The 23,682-nt window shown below is 31.4% G+C and overlaps 2 protein-coding genes across 2 annotated transcripts; one reads left to right on the top strand and one right to left on the bottom strand.

The window, feature by feature from the left end:
* The first annotated feature begins 6,782 nt into the window (after positions 1 to 6,782).
* On the top strand, positions 6,783 to 9,797 carry LOC107928613 (protein kinase PINOID). Its single transcript, XM_041108346.1, has 2 exons — positions 6,783 to 8,143; positions 8,815 to 9,797. Exons 1-2 carry the CDS (start codon positions 7,611 to 7,613, stop codon positions 9,593 to 9,595), a joined length of 1,314 nt encoding a protein of 437 aa, XP_040964280.1. The 5' UTR covers positions 6,783 to 7,610; the 3' UTR covers positions 9,596 to 9,797.
* An 8,678-nt stretch (positions 9,798 to 18,475) lies between these two features.
* LOC107945214 (eukaryotic translation initiation factor 3 subunit B) lies at positions 18,476 to 22,276 on the bottom strand. The gene is made up of 11 exons (XM_016879105.2): positions 22,016 to 22,276; positions 21,713 to 21,950; positions 21,475 to 21,621; positions 20,864 to 20,992; positions 20,625 to 20,753; positions 20,452 to 20,535; positions 20,244 to 20,368; positions 19,942 to 20,140; positions 19,322 to 19,854; positions 19,080 to 19,188; positions 18,476 to 18,966 (listed from the first exon to the last, which is right to left on the bottom strand). The coding sequence occupies exons 1-11, from the start codon at positions 22,135 to 22,137 to the stop codon at positions 18,634 to 18,636; spliced, it is 2,148 nt and encodes a 715-aa protein (XP_016734594.1). The 5' UTR covers positions 22,138 to 22,276; the 3' UTR covers positions 18,476 to 18,633.
* Between the last annotated feature and the right edge of the window lie 1,406 nt (positions 22,277 to 23,682).

The raw sequence follows: 23,682 nt of genomic DNA, 5'->3' as shown, positions 1-23,682 counted from the left end.
ATACTTATAATTAAATCAATTTAAAATAATAATAATAACTTGTTCAAACTTAATTTAATATGGATCGAACCAATAACTCAAAATTTAAGGAGATGTTATTACCATTCATGAAATAAATAACATATATTTTTTGAATATTGTTATTGAAAATATGAAAAACTTTTAATTTTTAAATTATTTTTGTAATTATTTATGTAGTTTTAAAGAGTAAGAACTAAATTGACGGAAAAAAATTTATAAATGTTGAGGGTTAAAAGAGTTATTTTATCTTTTTATAATAGCTACAACATCAATTTTAATAGCAAAATTGACGGAGGGACCAATATTTTCAAATAAAAAAATATAAGAACTTAATGTCTCAAAATTAAAATATAAAATTTAAATTTAAATTCTAAAAGAGTATAGAGACATTCAACAAATTTAAACTTATATTACGAAAAGATGTAGGACTTTCTTTTTTGTTTTAAAAAATGTAGTCAATCCTTTAAATATCTCATTTGAGGGTTTAATTTTTGCTCGTGTGAATGGAGCACTAGCCGTTTATTTCTTTAGAGAACACCTATGATAAAGACATTAATCACTATTATCGACAACAACACCCTAACTAAAAACAAAATGAATCTTAAAAATAGAATTAAAGGTAAAACTAATATTCCAACACAATTCAACTACTCTTACCTTTTAACCAAAATTGAGACTTTAAAAAATAATCGTCAGTTATTAAAATCGTAAGTATTTTTTAACTAAAATTTATCAATTTGATATATTGGTTAAGTCATGACATGTTATATGATTAACGGAAATAAACATATTAAGATGACAAATTTTAACAAAAACTACCAATGAAAATAATGATTTAAATAAAAAGAAATAAGATTGAACTTTTAGGTTTAAAATCACATGGATTAAACCTCAAATTCTAGAGAATTAGAGGGAGTAGTATCATAATTTAACCTTGTTTTTAAGTCTCAGAAAACATGAGGGCATCATCCCCTTCATAATGTAGAACAGGGGGCCTTTTGATATGGACTACTCATCAGAGTATCCGCATATTGAGAAATAAAAGGAATGAATGATTTAAACATGGCAATTCATACAAATGTGGATTGTTCTTGTCTTTGCTGATTGCATTATTTGGTTAACTTTATTAACCTACCATCCATGTCTGCATGCACGCCATGTTAATAATTAATTAATTTTTTAAAATTTAAAAAAATATATTTTTATATATTCTTAAAAAATAAAGTTTAATCTATTTTAATAATTTTTATAAATTTTTAAAACACATGTATGTCGCACTAACAAAATTAATAAATGTTAATTTTTATACAAGAATCATTAACGGGGTTGAGATTATCTAAATTCCGAAACCATTTTAGTTCATATTTCATCTCTATCCACAATTATTTTGATTTGGATTATATTAAATTTTCGTTTTCTAATAATAATACAACAGCGTGTCATATTTGTATTATAATCCCAAAACAACAGAACACTAGAAGAATTCTAAAACAAACCACTAAAATTGCATCCTAGTCTACCATTATTAGACTAACCTAACCAACTCCGATAATAAAAAAACTACCGTCAAGAGCCACAAGAGACCCATCACATCAATGATGCATAAAAGATCAAATTTTAGATGGCCCATCCTCTTCTTTATCATTTAGAATTCTAATTTTACAAATATCATCATTGTGCTTTACTATGATACGACTCTTTGATAATGATTTCTAATAGATCGGATAAATCTCATATTTACGTAAGTAAGAAAAATTAAAAACAAAACAAAAATGAAGGAATTAAATTAAAAGAATTGTGCAGTTAAAATATTTCCCTAATGTCGAATTATCAAATAATATAATGGTATTTATATATCTCCTAAAAAATCTCACTACAAAATCACATGATTTGTAATATGTAAATCCAAATAATTGTAAATAAATAAATAAAATAAGGAAGCACGCAGCTATAATATTTTATTATTACCTCCCTGTGTTATATCCTTTCATCTAAATATACACTACCTGTATCTTGATGTATAATATACTAAAAAGCCCGACCTCGCATATCCCGGACCTTCAAGAGTAAATAAAATTTTTGATAACTCTCAAATTTGTCTATAACGGTAATGATATCAATTAAATTAAGATTCGATCCTCTATTATTATTGTATTTAATATTATTACCTATAAATTAATGTGTTTAAGCATAGTTCTTTGCTGGCCCGCAACGTGTTAGACAAATCCTTTGGTTGGTGCTTGAAGAACGCTTACTGATTAATGTTGAACGATGTAGACGAGGTATGGTTGATGACCCTTCTTGTATATTTTGGGGTAATGTTGAAGAATCTATCATTCATGTGTTGAGAGATTGTGGCAAGGCTTGTGTAGTGTGGAAGTAGATTTTCTCAGAGAGGGTGTTATTGCAGTTTTTTTCCGTCTCGTTAATGGCTCATGATGAATTTAAGGAATAATTTTGCTTTAGATTTTACGGAAGTTGAGTGGCGATCTCTATTCAATATTATTTGTTGGAATCTGTGGATATTCTTAGGAGAAGACTTCGATGTATGTCACATTCTTCAATCTTCGTGGTGTCGGGCGAAATCTATTAAACATAGTTCTATGCCCTTTATTGGTAATAATACAAGACAGAGACAATGTCGAGAATGGAAACCACCACCTTTGGGGTACATTAAGCTAAACACGGGCAGGGTGAGATCCTTGAATTCAGGGCTGGCTTCGGCTGTCGTAGTTGTAAGAGACGATGTTGGTAGATGGCTTGGGGGAGTGAAGAGAAATATTGGCAAATGCAATGTCGAGCAAGCTGAACTTCGGGCGATTTATGATGCCCTCTCTCTAGCTTGGAATGTTAAATGAGATAATGTTATCGTTGAAACCGATTGTGCTCAAGCTATTACGACAATTTTGGATAAGACTCGTGGACAATCGAATAGGGATTTGGTTATAAGAATTCAGAAGCTTTGTAAGAGAGATTGGCGGGTAAACATACAGAAGGTTTCAAGAGAAAGCCAATATTGGAGCACATACTTTGGCTGGATTAATGAGAAATCTCTGTTATGGTCTTAAAATGTTTAAAGAGACTCTGACAAAAATTATTGAACATATTTGGATAGATAATCAGCTCGTTTGTAATGGGATCGATTTATCTTATCTATATTTCTTTACCAAAAAAAGATTATAAATATAATAAAGTTTGCCTATGAATCATACCAACCGGATCATGTTTAGATATAGAAATTGTATTTGTCCAAAGTTTGACCTACCTATCAATCTCGAAAGCCTTGAACCAGTGTTTGAAACATATTAAAATTAAAAATTATGTATTCTGTGTTAATGTTTTTTTAAATATTTTATAAGTAAATTTAAATTAAAAAGTTATATACTAAATAATTATTTTGTTGGAGTAAAAAAAGGCAAATTAAAATATATCCAAACCAAGCATGATAATGATAGTGTCATGAAAATACAAGACCAGCAAATCAGGCAACACCAAGTATGATAAGTTTAATTAAGGAAGAAAGAGGGCATCAATTAAAATATATAATAGGGTAAACTACTTAATTGGTCACTCAATTTTTAGGAAACTTTTATTTTAGTCACCTAAAATGAAATTCTTACAATTTCGTCACTCAACTTTTAGGGGGCTTTCATTTTAGTCATCCCACCGGTAAATCTCTAACGGTGATTAAACGCAACACCATATTCACAATTTCATTTTGGTCAACCAACTTCTAGATCGCTTTTATTTTGCTCACCTAAAAAATATCCCTTTTTAAAGTATTGGTTAGGGTAAAAAGAAAAGGAATAAAATAAAATAAAAAAGCGGTAGAAACTAAAATAACGCATTAAAAAAATTGTCAAATTGTACTTGTTTATCACATTGCTGAAAATTCTAATTTTTTTCAATATTAAAAATTAAAATTTCAAAACATAAAAATTAATTAAATAAATTTTTGAAATTTTCTTATCCATTGATAATATTAATTGTTTTGTTACTATAATATTAAAATTAATTAAATTAATCTCCTTCTAAATTTTAAAATTTTAGGTTATGTTTCCATGTTATTCTTAATGAAATTAAGTCGGTGACTCATATTTAATAATTGTTTGCGAAATTTAAATTTATTCTGATTATATAATCTTGAATCTTTCATACTAAACTAAAAGAAAAGAAAAATAATTGTAATTAATTAAATTAATTGATTGTTCTTCGTTTGGGTAAAGAAGTAATGAAACATCTTTGAGTTTTATTTGGCATGGAAGATAAAATTAATTAATTAAATTAATTGTAAGGATTTTTCTTTGCTTTTAGTTTAGTACGAAAGACTCGAGATCATATAAAAAACAGGTTTCATGTACAATTATTTAAGATGATTTATTTGATTTGATTTTAATTTGGAAACATAAAATAAAAATTTAATATTTAAAAGGAGACTAAATTAATTAATTTTAATATTATTGTAACAAATCGGTTGACACTATCAAGGGATAAGAAATTGTTCAATAACCTATTTAATTTGATTATGATGTTTTGAAATTTAAAATTTCAATATTAAAAAAAATAATTTAGAATTTTTGGCAATGGCGTAAATAAGTATAATTTGACCATTTTTAAAACATTATTTTAGTTTCTACAGCTTTTTCATTTTTAATCTTTAATGTTTTTAACTCCAATTAATCCTTAAAAAAATGGACATCTTTTGGGCGACTAAAGTGAAATGTGAATATGATTTGGATTGTACAATTAACCGTCATTAAAGATTTAACAATTAAGTGACTAAAATGAAAATATTCTAAAAGTTGAATGATGAAAATAAAAACGCGGAGAGTTTAAATGTGAGGTTGTGGGTTGTCTTATTCCCTAGAAAAAGGATTCCCCTTTTTAAGATTTTATAGCATATTGGTGCAGTAAGAAGGGAAAAAAGATAGGGGACAAACATAGTTGTAATTTGAATATAGATCCCCCACCCCATAAAACTAATACCAATAATAGAATCTGTAATGCAGTCAAGTGGACACAACATAATTTCATGCCAAATCTCAGTTATAACTTTGAGATTTAAGATTATGATTATTAGGAAGTGTCGTTCAATTATTGTGGACAAGTTATGTATTTTATTAATTTGTAGGCTAATTATGGTTGTTGACAACCTCATTATTAATTTTAGGAAAAACTAAGTAGAGATTTTTTACCCTATAGATAGATTTAGATTTGGATGGGATCTCAGGTGGGTTGATTTCTCGATTTTCAAGAGCCTTTGGGGGACCTTCACTCTCAAATCAAACCTTAATTATAGATCATCCTCTATACCCCACACTTCCTCAATACTATATAAATTATTGCATTCTTTCTGTTTATTATTGTCAACATGACGTGATTGCTGCCAATTTCGTCCTACTTTTGCCTCTTAATCTTTTCTTTTTATTAATTATAAAGTAAAACTCGAACAATAAACATGAATCGAACTCAAAAGTTGTGCCTCTTAATCTATTTTAGTAGCAAATTTTGTAGGTTTTTCAATCTCAAATCCCTCCCCCTATTAAATTCAAGTTGGTCATCAAATGTTAGGCATTTATGAGGAAAGTGTTTGGACCTCGTCTCTCTTTTAAGTGTTAGGGCCCTAACTGTTGCAACCTCAGGGCCCAGGAGATTGCTCCCAAACTGGTGGACATGTCATGCATGCTCTCTTTTATTTGGCCATGTGGATTTTAATAACACTATTTGCAGTCTCATGGTTCTGTTACTGTTATATATTGCTTTCCTCTTTTAATTTAAAACCAAAATTAATTTTTTTTTATTTGGTTAGAGATATTAGCAGAAGCCAGTTGTGGACAGCAAGCATTGCCTTTACTTTCAGATTAATTATATATATTTTCTTTTTCAAGATAGTATTTTATATACCATGATCCAGAGTAAAAACATTGCATGATGAGGAACATGCATATAAATATATAAAAGATTAAAAAATAATAATTAGAAAAGATTGTAGTTAAAGTGAAAAAGGAAACATAAGTTGTCAGCAATGCAGTTCTATGATTGGGGTTTTTGTCTGCTAAATTCTTCTGGTTCTAAATAAGTTAGCAAAACTACTTGGGACCTACTATCATAATTCATATACATATACATATACATATACATATACATGATTAGATTAGGTTTGGTTAGATTTACAACTGCATTTCACGTTTCATCTTCTCATGATTTACGGTAATAGTATTACGAAGGTCTCTATATTAGAAGTCACATTGTATTTTATTCTCTCTATTCAAAAAATGGACAGATTAATCTCTATACATTAGATCAAAGAGCAAACTGATCTTTCTATCGAAATATTCATCCATTTCTGTTGTTAAAAATTGGTCTATGTATGTCAACATGAAGCACACACGACATATCTGTCGGATTATTTGGTCAACCACGACAGTTTTTAGCAATAGATATAGATGAAATTTTTAATAGAAATATCAATTTACTCTTTAATTTAATGTATATAGATTGATTTATCTATTTTTTAGTAAAAAAGGTAAAATGTAATATATATAAAAACATTGATGGTATTTTTACCTATATTTTGTCAATAAACTACCAAGCGCCCATATTTTTTTTTTTTGATAATTAAGAGAGGGAAATGAAATCTCATACTCTTATACATTGATAATCCAAAGTAATTTGTAATCGTTTAATTAATTTACCACGTAAAGAGGGAAATAATCACGTAGTAGTGTTTTTGAAGTAGAGCTTAAGGCTTATTTTACCTTGAAAAATGGAAATTAGAAAGAAATGATTAATTAATAACACATTATTATAGTGTTAAGTGATATGAAGCAGGCGCACGTGGCGGATAACCCAACGTCAACGTAAGCCAAAAGTCGTAATAATAGTATAGGCAAACACCAAAATCCATGGGTAAAAGCTAAAAGGCCAAGCCATTAACCGCGATTTACTGCATGCCACCATAATCACCTCACCAGCAGCAGCGTAATAAACATTAAATATCCCCCACCGCCCCCTCAGGCCTCACTCATCAAACCAAGCTCCTAGTACAAGAAACCAAACAAAAGGCTGTTTTCATTTTGCTTTTATTTATTATGCGTCTCAGAAATTTGGCTTTGCTTACGTACATGGTGGTTTTTGGGGGTTTGCTTAGAAACCCTAAATATCAGGTCCCCGTCCTTCATCATAAAAGCCCCTCTGATGTGCTTCAAAATATGCATTCAAAGCATTTCACTGAATCCCATTCAATGCCCCCTCTCTGCTAATCATTCATTTCTTCTCTTTTTGCTTGCCCATAGTTTTTGACTCCCTTTTCCCCTTCAAACTTACTGCTCTCTTTCTACTTCACTATTTGACTCTCCTTCATCTCCTTTACGGGTATCTGATTCCACTCATCATCAAATCATCTTCTTAAAACCCAAAATGTTCAAAGTTGATTGCTTTTATCCACCGTCTTTAATTTCGGTCATCTGAAGTGATTCCCACTTTTTTCTTTTTTGACTTCTTCATCATCATCATCATCTTCTTCTTCTTAGATCATCAAAGAGTTTTATGTTGATTTTCCCTGTCTTACAAGTAGAGAGAAACATAAAATGTTGGAGTGCGAACGGAAGTCAGAAAGTGAGTTAAGTTCATCGAGTGAGTGTTCAATGACAAGTGAAAGCCGTAGCAGCTTCAGCCGTCTCTCCTTTGAGCTCCGGTCTTCCCCGGAAAACCTTTATCTCAAACCCCACCGATCTTCCGACTTGGCTTACTCCGCTATCCGTTCCGCCACCTTCGCCCGTAAAACCGGCCTCACGTCCCGTGATTTCCAGCTCATCCGCCGCATCGGTTCCGGCGACATCGGAACCGTCTACCTCTGCCAGCTTGCCAACGCAGATGAAAAATGCTGTTATGCGATGAAGGTGGTGGATAAAGAAGCGTTGGCCATGAAGAATAAAGTGCAACGTGCTGAAATGGAGAATAAGATCTTGAAGATGCTGGATCATCCATTTTTGCCTACTTTGTACGCCGAGTTCGAAGCTTCTCATTTCTCTTGCATAGTTATGGAGTACTGTTCCGGCGGTGACTTGCATTCTCTTAGACATAAACACCCTCAAAAACGCTTCTCTTTGAGCTCCGCAAGGTACATCATTTTTTGTTTTCTTAGCTCACTACCTTCACATTCATTACAATGATTTTACGCTCATCCTTCTTGCATGCTTTAATCTGTGTCTTTTGTTTTCTTCTGCTGTTTTCAAAACACTTAGCCTGTCTTGTTCTTATCCTTGTCTGCCTCAACTCTGCAAAGTCTCTTTCAATAAGCAACCTTGTCTCTCTTCTTTTTCCAATATTTCTTGGTTGCTATAAATTTTACAAATAAACAAATATTATTTTATAAAGCAATAAGATATACATTTTTTCCCCAAAATATCATTAGAAAATAAAGTTTCATTATTTGAGTTTTGTTCTATTTTACTCGGTTTTCATTTGAATTTTCATCAGTGTACGAGAATTCGGGAGTGTTAGGAAGCATTTTATTTATTTTTCCTTATTCTTGCTCGACAGCTGAGATTGTTCACGCAATTACATACATCAGACTTTAGCCTGAATTTCCCTTATTCGATTGTGCCTTTCCATTTATTGTCTTGATAAAATTCCTTGCCATGCAAGCAAACTCTTGAGATGAATGCTTCTGTTACTCTGGTTGCTGAGAATTTGCAGACGATAAGACATTTAACTACACTGTTTCCAGATTCCATCAATTCTGACATTAAAAATGAACTAAATAAACTGATGATTAGTTGCTTATTCCAGGTTTTATGCAGCTGAGGTTCTGGTAGCTCTAGAGTACCTACACATGCTGGGTATTATTTACAGAGACCTAAAACCGGAAAATGTTTTAGTAAGATCAGACGGTCACATCATGCTATCGGATTTCGACCTTTCACTTTGCTCAGATGCCATCGCAGCAGTTGAATCACCGTCATCGTCCCCGGATCCCACGCCTCCCCAAAACCACCGCTCTTCTCGTCCACCTCCAACCCCTCTCTCCTGCCTATTCCACCGCTTCTTCCGGTCAAAGAAGATACAGACGCTCGCACCCAACAATCTGTTCTTCGTGGCGGAGCCCGTCACCGCCCGGTCACGCTCATTTGTAGGGACCCACGAGTACATATCTCCCGAGGTGGCTGCCGGTGGGTCCCACGGTAACGCCGTGGACTGGTGGTCTCTAGGTATCTTCATTTACGAGATGATATACGGAGGTACACCTTTTGCGGCTCCATCGAACGAGGTTACGCTGCGCAACATCGTGAAAAGGCCACTCACTTTCCCAACCCACTCGCCTGCTTCTCTTCTCGAGCACCACGCTCGAGACCTCATCTCCGGGTTGTTAAACAAGGAACCCAACACTCGGTTGGGATCCAAACGCGGCGCTGCCGACGTCAAAACCCATCCTTTCTTTAAAGGACTCAATTTGGCCCTCATAAGGTCGCTTACGCCGCCGGAGATTCCGGGATTTCGGCGGCCACCCACCACGACGTCCTTTCACCATCCTGAGATCGAGGAACAATCCAACGCGTTTGATTACTTCTGAGAGGCCACGTGTTCTGTCGGTTATGCCAGATTTTACGACTGGCCAGTGGAGAGACAGATATGTATATTCGAGCAGTCTTTTGTTTTTTAATGGTGCTATTTAAGTAAGAAATTTTTAGGTTGGGAATTAGATTGGATATTTGTATGATAGTAAAAACATAATTTTATTATTTTATATTATTTTATAATTTTTAAAAATTAAATTTAATTATTTTTAGAAGTTAAAATATATAATTTTATTATTAATTTAAAATTTTATAAATTATTAAAGATATAAAAACTTTGCATTTAGTGGTTGATATTATATAGCTAATTAATGGAAGATATTCAAACACCAAGTGGAAAAGAAATCAATAAATTAATAGTATGATTTATGGGTTGATTTTTTTTATCTAAATAGTATAGAAATATTAGAAAATTGCTTATCTATATGTGATAAGTTTTTGTATTTGTTCTTAAATTTATGATATATTTTAATTTTATATTTTATACAAATGTGTAATTATTTTGGGGCATAGAGCGAAATGTTGGCCAAACACAAACAAAAAAAGGTTATGAGTAGCAATAAATAATTTAACTTGATGAAACTAAAACAAAATATTACCTTTATTGAGTTTCAAGTAATAAGAGGGATGGGTTCAGAATTTCCCATACTTTTTGTGGAAAATGAACAACACTCAATCATTAGTTTATTAAGTTTATAATTCTTGGTTGAGTAGAAAAGTAGAAAATCATTTTTGAGTACGCTTGATAGGAAAAATAAATGAGATAAAAAATTAGAATGGTAAGAGGAGAGAAAATTAGAGAAACGTATCATGTATTAGCTTAATGATCAAGGTGTCTATTGTTGGAAGTGTGGCTCGAGTTTAAATCACGCTAATTGTGTTGTTGGTAGATTTTTTGCCCTCTTCTTGTAATTTATTGAAGAAAACAAAAATTTCATTTCCTTTCCTCTATTTTTTGGTAGTGTTAAAAATGAGAAAAGACTTTTAAAATATATATAATCTTGAACTATCAACCCCCCTCCCTCATTTTTACTTCTCCACTTAACCAATAGTCAAATTATTTTGATATATGAATGAGTTGATAAACACATAAGTTACCGTTATTTATGAAAATTCAGTAGAGTTTGTGTATAATAATTGGGGAGAGGAGTGAGCGGTTTGACAACACATGACATGGGGGCCGTCCATGTGATCTCCCACGGTTGCCTTTCTTTAATTTAAAAGTGTTGTCTCCCCCTTTGTCCCCAACAAAATGCCACCAAACCCAATAACCTTCTCCCACGTGTCGGTTTCCTCGTGCCTGCGACGTGGCTTTAATCACTTTGTCCCATTCCTGATCCTCAGGGCCACCTAGCCTTACTTTGCCGACCCTTGGTTTGTTTGCTTGATTTTAAAGGGAGTTGGTGAGGTATTGTAGCTTAACAAGTTCGTGGTTATTGTGGGGTGTTTTAGTTTAAACAATGAAGCTCTTTTTCAACACTGTCGTTGTATAGTAGATGTTTAAATATAGACATGGGAAATTTGGTTGGAACTTCACTGTGCAATTTCCATTCACACAAGTGAAGTGTCCAATGGTAACGCAATACAAAATGTGGGGTTTGCATGAATCTTCAAATGCTTCATTCATTTCTCTCTCCTCTCCTTAATGAGTCAGTGTGTCCAGCGTTAGTAGCTATTGGCAAAAACGGCATAGGTAGCCGCTGCCTCATCTCTCTCACCTAATTCATTTACAATGCTAGAATGCAGTAGGAATTGGCAACATAATGGCAAACGACATTTACCTATTCATATATTTATAGGAGTAGACTAAAAGGGAAAGCTCCTCCAATCATCAATTTAGGAATAATAAAGAAATGGAGATGAAAGGAAAGTGGTGACGAGGAGTGATTAGAATGCAGTGCAACGTAACTTGTGCCTAATGAGACTATGCATGCTATGGCCTGGGTCCTGGTGGAACATTAGGCTTACGTAGCTTATAGTCTTCGTCCACTGAAATTGCAGTTTCTCCTACCCTACACTTAGCCCTGCCACATTCTTTATTTCTTTTTAATTTTTATCTGCTCGTTCTCTCCCTCTCTCTCTCCTATTATTATCAACAATTTGTATTTTTTCATCATTAAATGTCACGGTTGAAAATTAAGTTATAATAGATGGATAGACATGTTATACGGGTAAATTAGCAATATTCTCTAAAATCTAAATATTTTTTTAAATATCGAAAAAATTAATCTAAATTTTTTATTATTTTTATAAAACAGTATCTTTTCCCAGTTATATTACATAAAAATATGATATGATGTTTAAATTAATGTTATTTATATCATTATTTAACGGATGGATTGAATTAATTTTACCGATTCAATTAATATAATTTAGTTACCGAACTTCAATTTAGTTAGAAAATTATTGAAAAAAATATATTTTATAAAATAACAAGCATCATTATCATGAATTTTTTATTAATTTATATTTCATGTAAAATTTAAAATATATATTTAAATCTAAAACATTATAAATTTTAATGTCTTGATTTTGCTAATTCAATCAAAACCTCTTTAATTAATATATTTGTTAATGATTTTTCGGAAAAGCATTCAAAACATCATTGGTTTGGGTTTGAAAATATCCCACTTACCCTCCAAGTTTGATGGAAATTACACTAAACAAATAAATTTCATTTATTTTGAATCTTTATATTCAAAAAAATTATAATTCCGTTCAATTCTTCGAATGAATTAAACTAATTATCAAATTTTCAATTATTTAATTTATTCATTTAAATAATCATTCAAAGAAATTAAATTAATCCCAAGTCACCTCTTACCTGTTTTAGTAATTCATGCAATTTAATTTTCATTCATCATCTAGTTCATTCATTCAAAGCTTCTTATTAAGCAATTCATTTAATGTTATATAGTGAGCTGGCTAAGGGACCAATTGAACGTATATAATTAGGGCTAAAATAAATTGTAATCAAGTTCCGACTCTTCATCTACTAATGACAATTTTTTTTGGTCGTGGAGTCAATCCATTAAAAATATCATGATTGAACTCCTCGTTATATACCATTAGTAAGGCTACTTAAATCAAGTTTTTATCCAATGACATTATCATATATGTGTTACCCTTAAAAGATATTCATGATCCATTTATGTTAAAATCCATTCACCTAATCTGATCCATTTTATCTCATTATCACCATTGTATCTTCTACAACAAACATTATCATTATCTATAACAACAATGATTAAATCATTTGTCTCAAACAAATAACTCATGACAATGTTCCATTTTCATAAACACTGCCGATGAGAGGTAAACGAGCTATGATTCCACTATTGTGAGTGAAACCATGACATGTATAAGTCATGTACCCAACATAATAATTTTTTGCCAACTATCTTAAGAGCAGAGGTTTTTAATATATAAAAGAACATGAGTCATACATGAATGATTATTCATTTACTCCAAACTTAGGTAAACTACTCCATGAACGTCATAAGTGAATTAAGTCATAAACGAATTTAGGATAAATTCAACTTGGTACTTATTCGATGTGTTGTCTATCCAAACAATCACATTTATGTCTCAAATTTTTGAGTCAATCTAGCTCCAATAGCCAAGATAGGTGATAAGCACTCATATTAAGATGTTCAGGCGTACAACAGGTACGTGACCATTAATGCACACTCATACCGCATCAATGGCACAAAATTTCAATATTTTTTGAAAGATTGCTTGGACCATCATCTTTTCCTTTTTATTTTTCATTTGGTGGTTATAATAATTAGTACCATCATGATAACAGTAATTATAGCGTCCATGACCATATCCATGACCACAACCACAACCGTGATTATATTTCTTTCATTTCTATTATTATGTATGGTTGCATTCACTACTGGGAATGAAGTTGAACTAGCAGGATGACTTTCATGATTTTTCATTAATGCATCTTTATCCACCAAAAGGAATGAGATTAATTCAAAGTATTTTAAATTTTTTTTCAAGATTTGTCGTTGCAGGAGCACATTAAATGCATGAAAAGTTGAGAAAGTTTTCTCCAATAAGTTCTTATCGGTTATTTTTTTTTACACATATTTTTAATTGAGAATTTATCTTAAATATTGTGAAATTATATTCAATTACTATTTTATAAATCTTGCAACCTTAAGTTCATTCAATTATAACAAGCTTTTGGTTCTAATGGTCATATCTCTCTTTTAGGCTATTCCACAATTCAAGTTGACTTTTTACAGTCAAATATTTTGTTTTCAATCTTTCATGAAAATTATGACAAAGGAAAATCATAGATTGGGCATTATCCTATTTAAATGTCTCATTCCCATGCATAACTGTATTCCCGAGACTTTTAACGTCTAGGTAAATTTCGGTTTTTTAACACTTATGATAAATAATTCTTGCTTAATATGTCAAGGACCACAAATTCAAGTTTTTCAAGGTTTGACATGGTAATTGATAATATAAAATAATGATAACAATTAGGGTATAAAATGAATCAATTATTAAGTATGAAAAGTAAATTAAATAATAGAATATGTATGGACTTACATTCTGATGGGATTGATATATTCAATTTCTCAACTAACCAATATAGCATATTTTGGGTTTATCCTAGACTAGCTACAATCAAATAACTTGCATTTTTTTTAGTAAATATCTTTTTGTTATTCATTGAGTGCGTGTTTCGGTGCAAAAGTAGAGGGATGAGGGGGGAAATTTAAAAATGGAAAGAAAATAAATTTGGAGCGTGCTTGGTTAGGAAGAAAAGTGGAAAGAAAAAAAAATATGAGTGATGATCATTTTCCATCCTAATGCATAAAAACTAATTCTTTCAAATTGAAATAATGAGAGGAATTATATATGTTTCAATTGCTTTATTTTCTTTTCTTTCACATTTTAACTCTACCAAGTAATGGAAGAAAATAACATTGATTTTTCTTTCTATTTTTCCATCTGTTCTATCCAAGTACACCTATGGAAAGATTCCATCCTTCTAATTTTCACTTCAATTTTTTATCTTTTTAATTTTCTTTCCTTCATACCAAGGCAAAAGCTAAAAGATTACAAATATAATGGATTCATTATATAATGATATAAAAGCTACAAGGTTACTCGCATTCTATTAGTATATATTTGATTATTTACTTTAATGGTATATGTAAATTTTCATTTTGTCTGAGCCCAATTTGAGGCCCATTTAAATTTTTGTTCTCTCTTGAGCTGTTTGAAACCCACTTAATTTTGGTAAATTTGAGACCTTTTTTTTCCTTTCCTTTTTAGGCCAGTCAATGGCCCAAATTATTATTATTATCATCACTACTATTATTATTATTAAATACCATTATCATTTTTTAGGTTTTTCATATTTTTGTTCTTTAAAAAAAGGGTAAAACAACAACAACAAGCATTCTATTTCTTTTTTTTTTCTATCTTTTTTTTTGGTCATAAACATGTTCTAAGGGATCGGGTTTTGGGCTCTGATAAAGGGGACGTTACCAGACCGTCGATCCTCCACCCCTAAGAACCCCCAAAAATCCGATTTTTTCCGTCTTCCTTTCTAAAATAAAGGTTTCTTTTTTTAAAAAAAAGGGGGTTTGATCTTGGGAAAAGTTTTCATTTTTTAAAAAAAAAAGAGAGAAAGTTTAGATTTTAAAAAATAAAAATATGTTTTTTTAGTCATTTTAAAGAAGTTTAAAATTTTAAAATAAAATTTTGATTTTTTTCAACTATTTCAAAATAAAAGCTTTGAATTTAAGAAAAATAGTGTTTTTTTTAAGAGAAAGTTTAGATTTCTAAAATAAAAATATGTTTTTTAGTCATTTTAAAGGAAAAGTTTAAATTTTTTAAAAAAAAGTTTTGATTTTTTTTCAACTATTTTGAAAATAAAGTTTAGATTTTTAAGAAAAGTAGTAATTTTTTTAAAGAAAACTTTGATTTTGTAAATAAAAATAAAATTCGACCATCATACGCGGCGGCTTTACCACCGGAGGCCGGAGAGCCGTTGAACTCTTCGATGGTGGAGCCATGGCCAACATAGAATGAGGAAGAGAAAGAGGAAGATGTTTTTTTTTTTGAAAAACAAATGAGGTTAAAATAAAAGAATGAATTTTTTTTTCATTTATAGGTGCTAAAAATGGGTAATTTATTCTCACCCCCTTACTTTTTAAATTTACAAAAAATACCCCTTTTTTGTAGCACCGCCCTCACTTTCTGGCATATTTACACCCGTAACCATTTTATTTTTTTCAAACATTCGATTTAATTTGAAATATAAAAAATAAAAGCAACTAATTGCTACATCAGTCCTCAGCCTTCCACATTTTTTATCTTTTAGTCCCAAAATCAAGCTATGTCATTTTATTTCCATTTTTAATAAATTATTTACACTTATATCTTCCCTTTCATTTGCATTTACACCTTATATATTTAATGTCAATTATGCACTTTATTTTAATATTTTATATTTATTCACACTTGTATAATTTTTATTTATTCTTATTTATTTTCATGTCAATTTATATTTATGTTTTTTTTACACATTCCCCTTACATACATTTTAATATTATTTATTTATGTTACTTTGATTCTTTGATTGTATTATGAATAAGGTGTATTATTGTTATTATTATTATCATCATGTTAAGGTCTTATTTATTTCATTTATTTAATCTTTCTTTTTTTGTTGCTATTTTGAAAGAGTTTTAATTTTTCATTAACTTTAGTCAATTTAATTAATTTTCCTATTTTATTACTATTCGTTTTAAAATAGGGAACTTTAGGTCATTTTTTCATCCTATAATTGTTCACATGAAGTTAGTTAAGTAGGTGTTGCATTTTAATGAAACTATAAAGTTTTTGCATTTGGATTTAGGTCAGTCCTTAAGATCTTACCTATCATTTACCTTAGAAAAATTATAAATAACATGTAAGATATTACTTTTAGGGTTTTAAATTAATTTTAAATATAGTATAGGATTCCTCTTTAGAATCTTAAATTAATATGGAAAAATTCTTTAGAACTTTATTCAAGATTAAAACTAAATATTTTTATAGGTAAATTGTAAATCATGAGTAGGTCTTTCTAAGTGTTTTATTTTGGAAACTTTTTAAGAAAGCTAATAAATGTTATTTAAAACATATTATTTTAAGATTTTGACGAATTTAAACCTTAGATCAAGAATTTTAAAGTAAGATAAATCATAAACCCGACATAGGATACTTTCGTAAGATCTTGATAGGTTCAACATTATTAATTAAATCTTAAAAATAATAATAATAAAGGATCGAATAAGTTATAGATGGATTTTAATATTTCTCTTGATTCATTAGTAATTTCTAGGTTTGTTTTAGAATTCTAAAATAGAATTAATTTAGGAATTGAAGGTATTTTACTAGAATTATTTAGGTATCCTTTAGGGTTCCCGTTAAAAGTAAAAATCTTTAATTTAAGTTTCAAATTAGATAAGTTTTGTGAACACATCTTAATCGAGTTACAAGTAAACCAAAGGCATTTTCTTTAGAGTTTTTATTTAAGATTTTCATAAGATTTTAGCCTAGATTAAGACATTAATATGTTTTAAAAAAAAACCTAGCTCCTAAGACCTCGTACACTACACCGAAACAGGTTTTTAACGGCGTTTTTTAGGTCTTTCACAAGTGCCGCAAAAAACGCCGCTATTGTCAACGTCCTAACATTTGCGGCGTTTTTCCCACAAATGCCGCTAATGCTCATTTTTAGCGGCGCTTCCCTGAAATCGCCGCTAATGCTCAATTTTTAACGGCGTTTTTTATCCAAACGCCACTAAAAATACCGCTAAAACCCTGATTTGGTGTAGTGGTAGGAATATCCCTGGATAGGCGTTGTGGGGGTGTTATAACCTTCCCCACATGTAACTGTACTTCCGAACCCGAAATTTGGTGATGAGATCGAGTCTAGACTTTTAGAATTTTTCGTAGTATTAATTCTGAACTTTTAGACGATAGATGGCTAACTAGCCAGGCCCTAATTAGTTAGTGGCGATTCTACGTAAATTTAAGCCCTCCGTGTTTAGCATTGCTTACTAGGCCCCCGTACCCTTATGTAGGCAATGTTATGACAGTATATAATATTTCAATTACCATTGTGCATGTTAAATGAATGTAAGACATAAAAAAAGGCCAATTGTTAAGCATGTATTTCAATTACATTGATGAGACATAAAAGAAATTATGAATAGGAACCTTTAATTAATCATCCAAAAATAATGAAATTATACACCAGTTTTATGTACTTACAAGAAGCATGTATTTTAATTTAGAGTTGCTTTTTCAACAGAGATGTTGCATAGTTTAAGTATATATCCACTTAAAAGAAAAGAATGATTATTGAGTAAATTGAGGTGATAATGTAGTATAGAAGTAGAGGGAAAAAATGTAGTAAAATAAGAGATAAAAGGAACACAATGATAAAATAAGCATCTATTCACAACCCAAGACGTAAATGCATGAGAATATATTTCTCATAATTTCTTTGGGAAAGGTTACTTCAATTATTTCAGTATTTGACAAATTATTACCGTCAAATTGATTTTAATATTCTGAATTTTTTTAGAAAGAATAATAGTATATTAAAATCATTATATAGTAATTTAACTTAACTAAAAATTGTCAATGTACATTTATGCTTAAAAAAGTTTTATTAAAAATTAAAGTGAAAAAAAATTAGCAGAAGCTAAATAGCAGTAATTAACTAAAATTCTATTAGAAACTAAATAATATATCATCATTTAGAATCTTATTAAAAATTTATTTATTATATTAGTTGAAAATTTTCACTAAAATCCCTAAATCATGGGTATCACAGTCAAAACAAGTTAGAAAAATATGCAGGGACTAATTTTGGCATTGCCTCACACAATCATTTATAAATAAACACAAAGTGTTAGCGCGATGATCAAAAATTCTAAAATAAAAATAGCCGAAACATCATCTACTCCACTCCTACATACTGAAAAATCGTGTCCTAACCAACTCACTCTTCAAAAAGGACTTCTTCGGAGAAGTCCAAGATTTCCTCAACTTCAACTTCTTTAGCTTCGTATTCCTCTTCCTCGTCACTTGCTTCTCCATCCCTCAACCTCTGCCTCTCCAACTTCTCTTCCTCACTTGCCCGCCTCCATTCGCTTATCCACTTCTCCCATTCTTCCTTCAACATCCTTCTCTTCTCCCTATCCTGTTCGCTCAATAGCATCGAAACATCCTGGTCCTCTGCATCATACTTCTTACTGTACTTCTTCAAGTATTTTGATATCTCTTCCTCCTTCTCAGCGCTCAAGAAGGATGGGGGCCTTGGGCGCCACAAGAACTGTCATTTTCCACAAAACAACCACAATCATGATTCCGCAATGCCAGAATAAACTATCTAACTGCAACCGACCATTTATGCTTTTATATTATTATGTACAATAATTCAATTACCTGGAAGAAATGATCCTTCAGTATCCGGTAGAGTAGCTTACCATGAAAGGACCATATATTGAAACCATTTTCCATTTCATGAACAGATGTTACTGCGGTTGCAACATATCTTTACAATAATAGAGCCAGCAATTGTTAGAATAAAATTTTAAGCATAATAAATTTTTTATTTAAAAAAAAAAAGAAGATAAACAGTAAAGCATCTCAGTTCAGTTAAATGTCATCAATTTTTATTGGCTTACCTTCCAGTGGGATCCCATTCAATATCTGTGGCCATAAATTGTTCAGCAGTTGCCATTGTTTCAAGCTCATCGACATTAAAGAATTCCAACTGACCATTGAACCCCTTCAATCCAGCAAGTACAATAAAACGGCCACCAGGTGACCAGAATAACGCATTTGCCTGCTTGCCTTTCAGAGTAGTGAGCTTTGAAACTCGGCCCAAATTGTGCGATGATTTCATCGAGTAAAAGCTAATATCAGGCCTTGGATTATCCCCATGTATAACAGCAAACCTGTGCCCCTTGGGCTCCCAAGCAAAAGCAATTATCTTATCATTTTTATTATCAAGCTCCAAAACCTCAATTGGTATGTCCCTTTCCTTGATGCGAAAGAGCTCAAAACCGGTATAAGTACTTTTTTTTGTTTTCGTGTATCGGTCAGCTTTTACAGCAAGATATTCACCGTTGCTTTGCCAGTACATTTTGCAGTCGCTGACGCTGAAAAGATTCTTTTGCCTCAATTCCACTTTACTGGGAATTTGAACCAGACTCACCTGAGAAATACATGCAAGTTGCATATTAGTTGACATCAAGTCTAAACTCATAAAATAATGGAGCCTTTCAAAAGAACAAGCAATTACCCTAGCAGGCTGGTTTCCACCTCCAAGTTCAGGAACAAAAAGTGCAAGAATGGGATCAGTTGGTGACCAACTGAAGTCCACAACGTTTTCAACCTTCAAAGATTTTTTGTCAATAAGGCTAAAAGTCTCTGTTTCATAAACAGATATCATATTTTTCCCAAGTTTGGCAAAATACTTGTCCTCTTTTCCGCCTCCCCATCTGGAACATGACAATTCTAATTCTTTACACACAAGTATGCTCACCAAAAATGAGAAGAGAGGAGATGGTTGAAGATAAAATTAAAACAAAAGACAAGAATCACCTGAAAACAGGCCAAGAAACTCCAGCAACACCACCAGCTCCTCCAATTGTAAATTCATCAGCACTTCCCTTAAAATCTCTCATCACTTTTCCAGTTCTCACATCAAAAATGTTTATCACAACCCTCTGAATGCAAAATGTTATATCAGAATCTGCATTGGAATAGAGAACAGGATTTAAGTAACAAGAGATGAGTCTGAAAGCCTCACATTTGCATCATGAGGATTGCTTGGTTCATGGCTGCTGTAGGTTACCAAAAATTTTTCACCAGGAGAAAAATCAATAAGCTTAACCTGTATTATCAGTATCATTGCAGGTTAAAAACGAGGAAAAGGTGAAAAAAAAACTTCGGAGAAAATGTTAAACAAAGCCTATTTCTGACCTGAGGATGGGCATAACGCATTAGACGATTAAACGTATTTGCACCTCCCCAAACTGCTGCTCCTTGCCTGTGAACTGTTGCCAAGTATGTCCCCAGGGGAGACCACTGCACAAAACTTTCGGTCCAGTACTGTATGCAAAAACATTTTATAATCAATTATATCCATTAAAAAATGGCTGTTGGAAATGAAAAACAGATAACCAAGCTGCAGTATTTGATACAAGGGGTAAACTACTTACACTGCGTTTGTAAACGAGCTCGGTTTTAGACTGCCTTGCATCATTCCACAGAACTTCAGTGTCAGTACCAGCACGAATTACAAATTGATCTCGTGCCTTTTCATCAGTAAGCCACTTTTGAAGATTTTCCTGTAACATCATCAAAGTAATAAACAGGAGCTCAGAGAGAACACAGGTGTGTTAGGAGTTTAAAGACTTGAGATTAACAGGCACATAAGATGGTTAAATAGTACTTGCAGAAACAACTCTTATAGCAATAAATTCAACATAATGCCACAAAAGAAGAAACTGCAATAGTTAACTTTTGTCTAAAACCTTAAAGCAAGTATGCCAGTATAGAAGAATTTCAAATATTCAGCACTGATCCTGGCCCAAATTAAATCAAACCATCTTTTACAAATTCTAGATGTTTTTATTTAGTAAGACCCCATAGCTACAAACTCCAAGATGAGACAAATTATCAGCAGCTTACTATCAATGTTTCAACCAAGTCAGTATATGTTAGAACAAAGCTAATCAACATTCCTACTAAATATGGGTGTGTATGGCAATTGCAAGGAAAACGTAAACCAAATGCATTTACAACCAAAACATTGAATTGAAAATATTACCCCAGGCGTGTAGGGTTTAATCTCAGGAGGAGCCCATTCATCCGGAACTCTCATGTACTTATCAAAATCATCGAACATATTAACAGCAAAAATATGTGCTCTATCCAACTTGTACCCATTGGTCTTCTCCTTAGCAAGCTCAGCTTCCTACATCCATAAGGAATCAAAGAAAAGCAAATAAAAAATTGAAAGGTAAGAGAACATAATTACCAAAACCCAAAAGCCATAAAAGCCGAACCTGTGGAGTATTGTACTCTATAAAACAATAACCTAGGGTTTTCTTAGTCTCAGGATCAACAGGCATCCAAAGGCCATCCTCCTTAATGACTCCAATCTGACTATAGATTTTCCGAATGACACCCTCGAGTTTCTCAAACTTTTCACTAGGAACAACTGGGAGATTATCCACTACAATAACGTTTCCAAACCCGGAATCGAATTCCAATTGATCGTCATGGTAAACATCCTCATCATCACTATCCAGAAGTGAAAATCAGATTTGTATTTTTTTTTTAAATAGAAAGAAGATCGAGTATAGTACCTGACGATGCCACAATCTTCACCACGAGGAAGTTGAATGGAATTGAAATCGATATTCAAATCGATGGCCATGCTAGCAGCCTTCGCCTCTATCTCGTTAATTAGCATTACCTCCGCCGCCATAGTGAACTATTTCGGATCGGATGGAGGAGATAGTGTTTTTTGATAGCTTTATGTAACCAAAAAATAAACAATATTTTTGGGTGATTTAAGTACAAATAGGGGTTGGTTTTCCCATTCTCTCTAGGGTTTTCAGATGAGGGGTTTGGGCTAACAGACGAGCAAATGAAAAACCAAAATTACATTGTTGTCGGCCCAATTACTCTTGGACTCATACTAGAGGTGTTCTTGAATAACACAAATTAAGTACGATATTAACATATTTTATTTTTATACAAGTCCAGTCTAGTAAAAACACGTACATCTCCACTTAAAAAAAAGAGAAAAAGAATATTTATTGTAGAAGTCATTGAATAAGTGATCTATAAATAAATAGGAGTATAAGAAATTGTGATCGTTTTTAGAGAAAACCGTCAGACATGAAAACACAGAAGATTATTAGTAGGAGTATAGGGTTAAGTTAAAAATTCAATATTGAGTTTAAGGACTAAATTGAATAAGTTAAAAAATTATAGAGACTAAAGTACAATTATTCTATTTTTCTTTTGATGGAAAAGACTTAATGACAATTTTTTTCATTACTTAAAAAAAATCAATAGTTTCATGATAGCTTTTAAATGATTTTTTAATTAAATAATAATATTTTAATAAGTAATAATATTTTATTAATTAATATTATAATTATAATACATAACAAAAAAAGAGAAAATTTATCTTTCTCATCTTTCTTTCTTTTTCACTTCAAAATAAGGGGGAAAGAAAGAAAAAAATATTCTTCCATCATTTTCCTTCAAGTGGAAGGTATAGTTTTTCTTCAAAACTTTTTTAGATTTTGAATCTTTGAAGTTTGCTTTACATATATATACCAATATTTTTTATTTTATCAAATATTTTAGAAGTTGCCATTAAAGGACATTGATGAAAGCTTAGAAAACTTAAGTGAAATAGATATATTTTTGGATAGGAAATTATTAGAAGATGAGTTCTAGCTTGTTAGAAGTGTGAAAAAAGAAACAAAAATGGATGAAAAGTTTATTTGGTAAATTTGGCCATGTTAAAGGGGAAGTACAGAACATTGACCACTTTGTGTAATATTAGTGCTAAATGATAGCTTGTGAAGCAGTGAGTACTCTGGTGTAGATGGAATTTAAACGGATAATCAAGTCGGAATATATGCGAATTTCGGACTAGAAAACTTAAGTTGTCAATATGAATAATCATGCATATTTAAGTTTTTTTTTTAGTTTTAATTTTAGAATGGACAAATGATGTTGTTTTGTATTGAATTGCTCCTATTGTAGCTAATAACGAAGCGAACATCTTGAAGGAGAAAGGCGAAGAAAAGGAGTAAAGGGATTAAAACTTAGGTTTGTGCTAATATCTTATTTTCATTACATAAAGCTTTAGAATATTTAATTTAATATGACTAGTTATATTTATTTTATTTTTATGATTTTGGATGAGCTTGAATAATTTAATTGATATTTATAAAATTATGTTTCGAGATGATTATTGTGTTTTTCATAAGACTAAATTAGCGAATTCATG

The sequence above is a fragment of the Gossypium hirsutum genome, chromosome D12 (genome assembly GCF_007990345.1).
Source record: "Gossypium hirsutum isolate 1008001.06 chromosome D12, Gossypium_hirsutum_v2.1, whole genome shotgun sequence".
NCBI lineage: Eukaryota > Viridiplantae > Streptophyta > Magnoliopsida > Malvales > Malvaceae > Gossypium > Gossypium hirsutum.
This window is presented reverse-complemented; position numbering and strand designations above follow the sequence as displayed.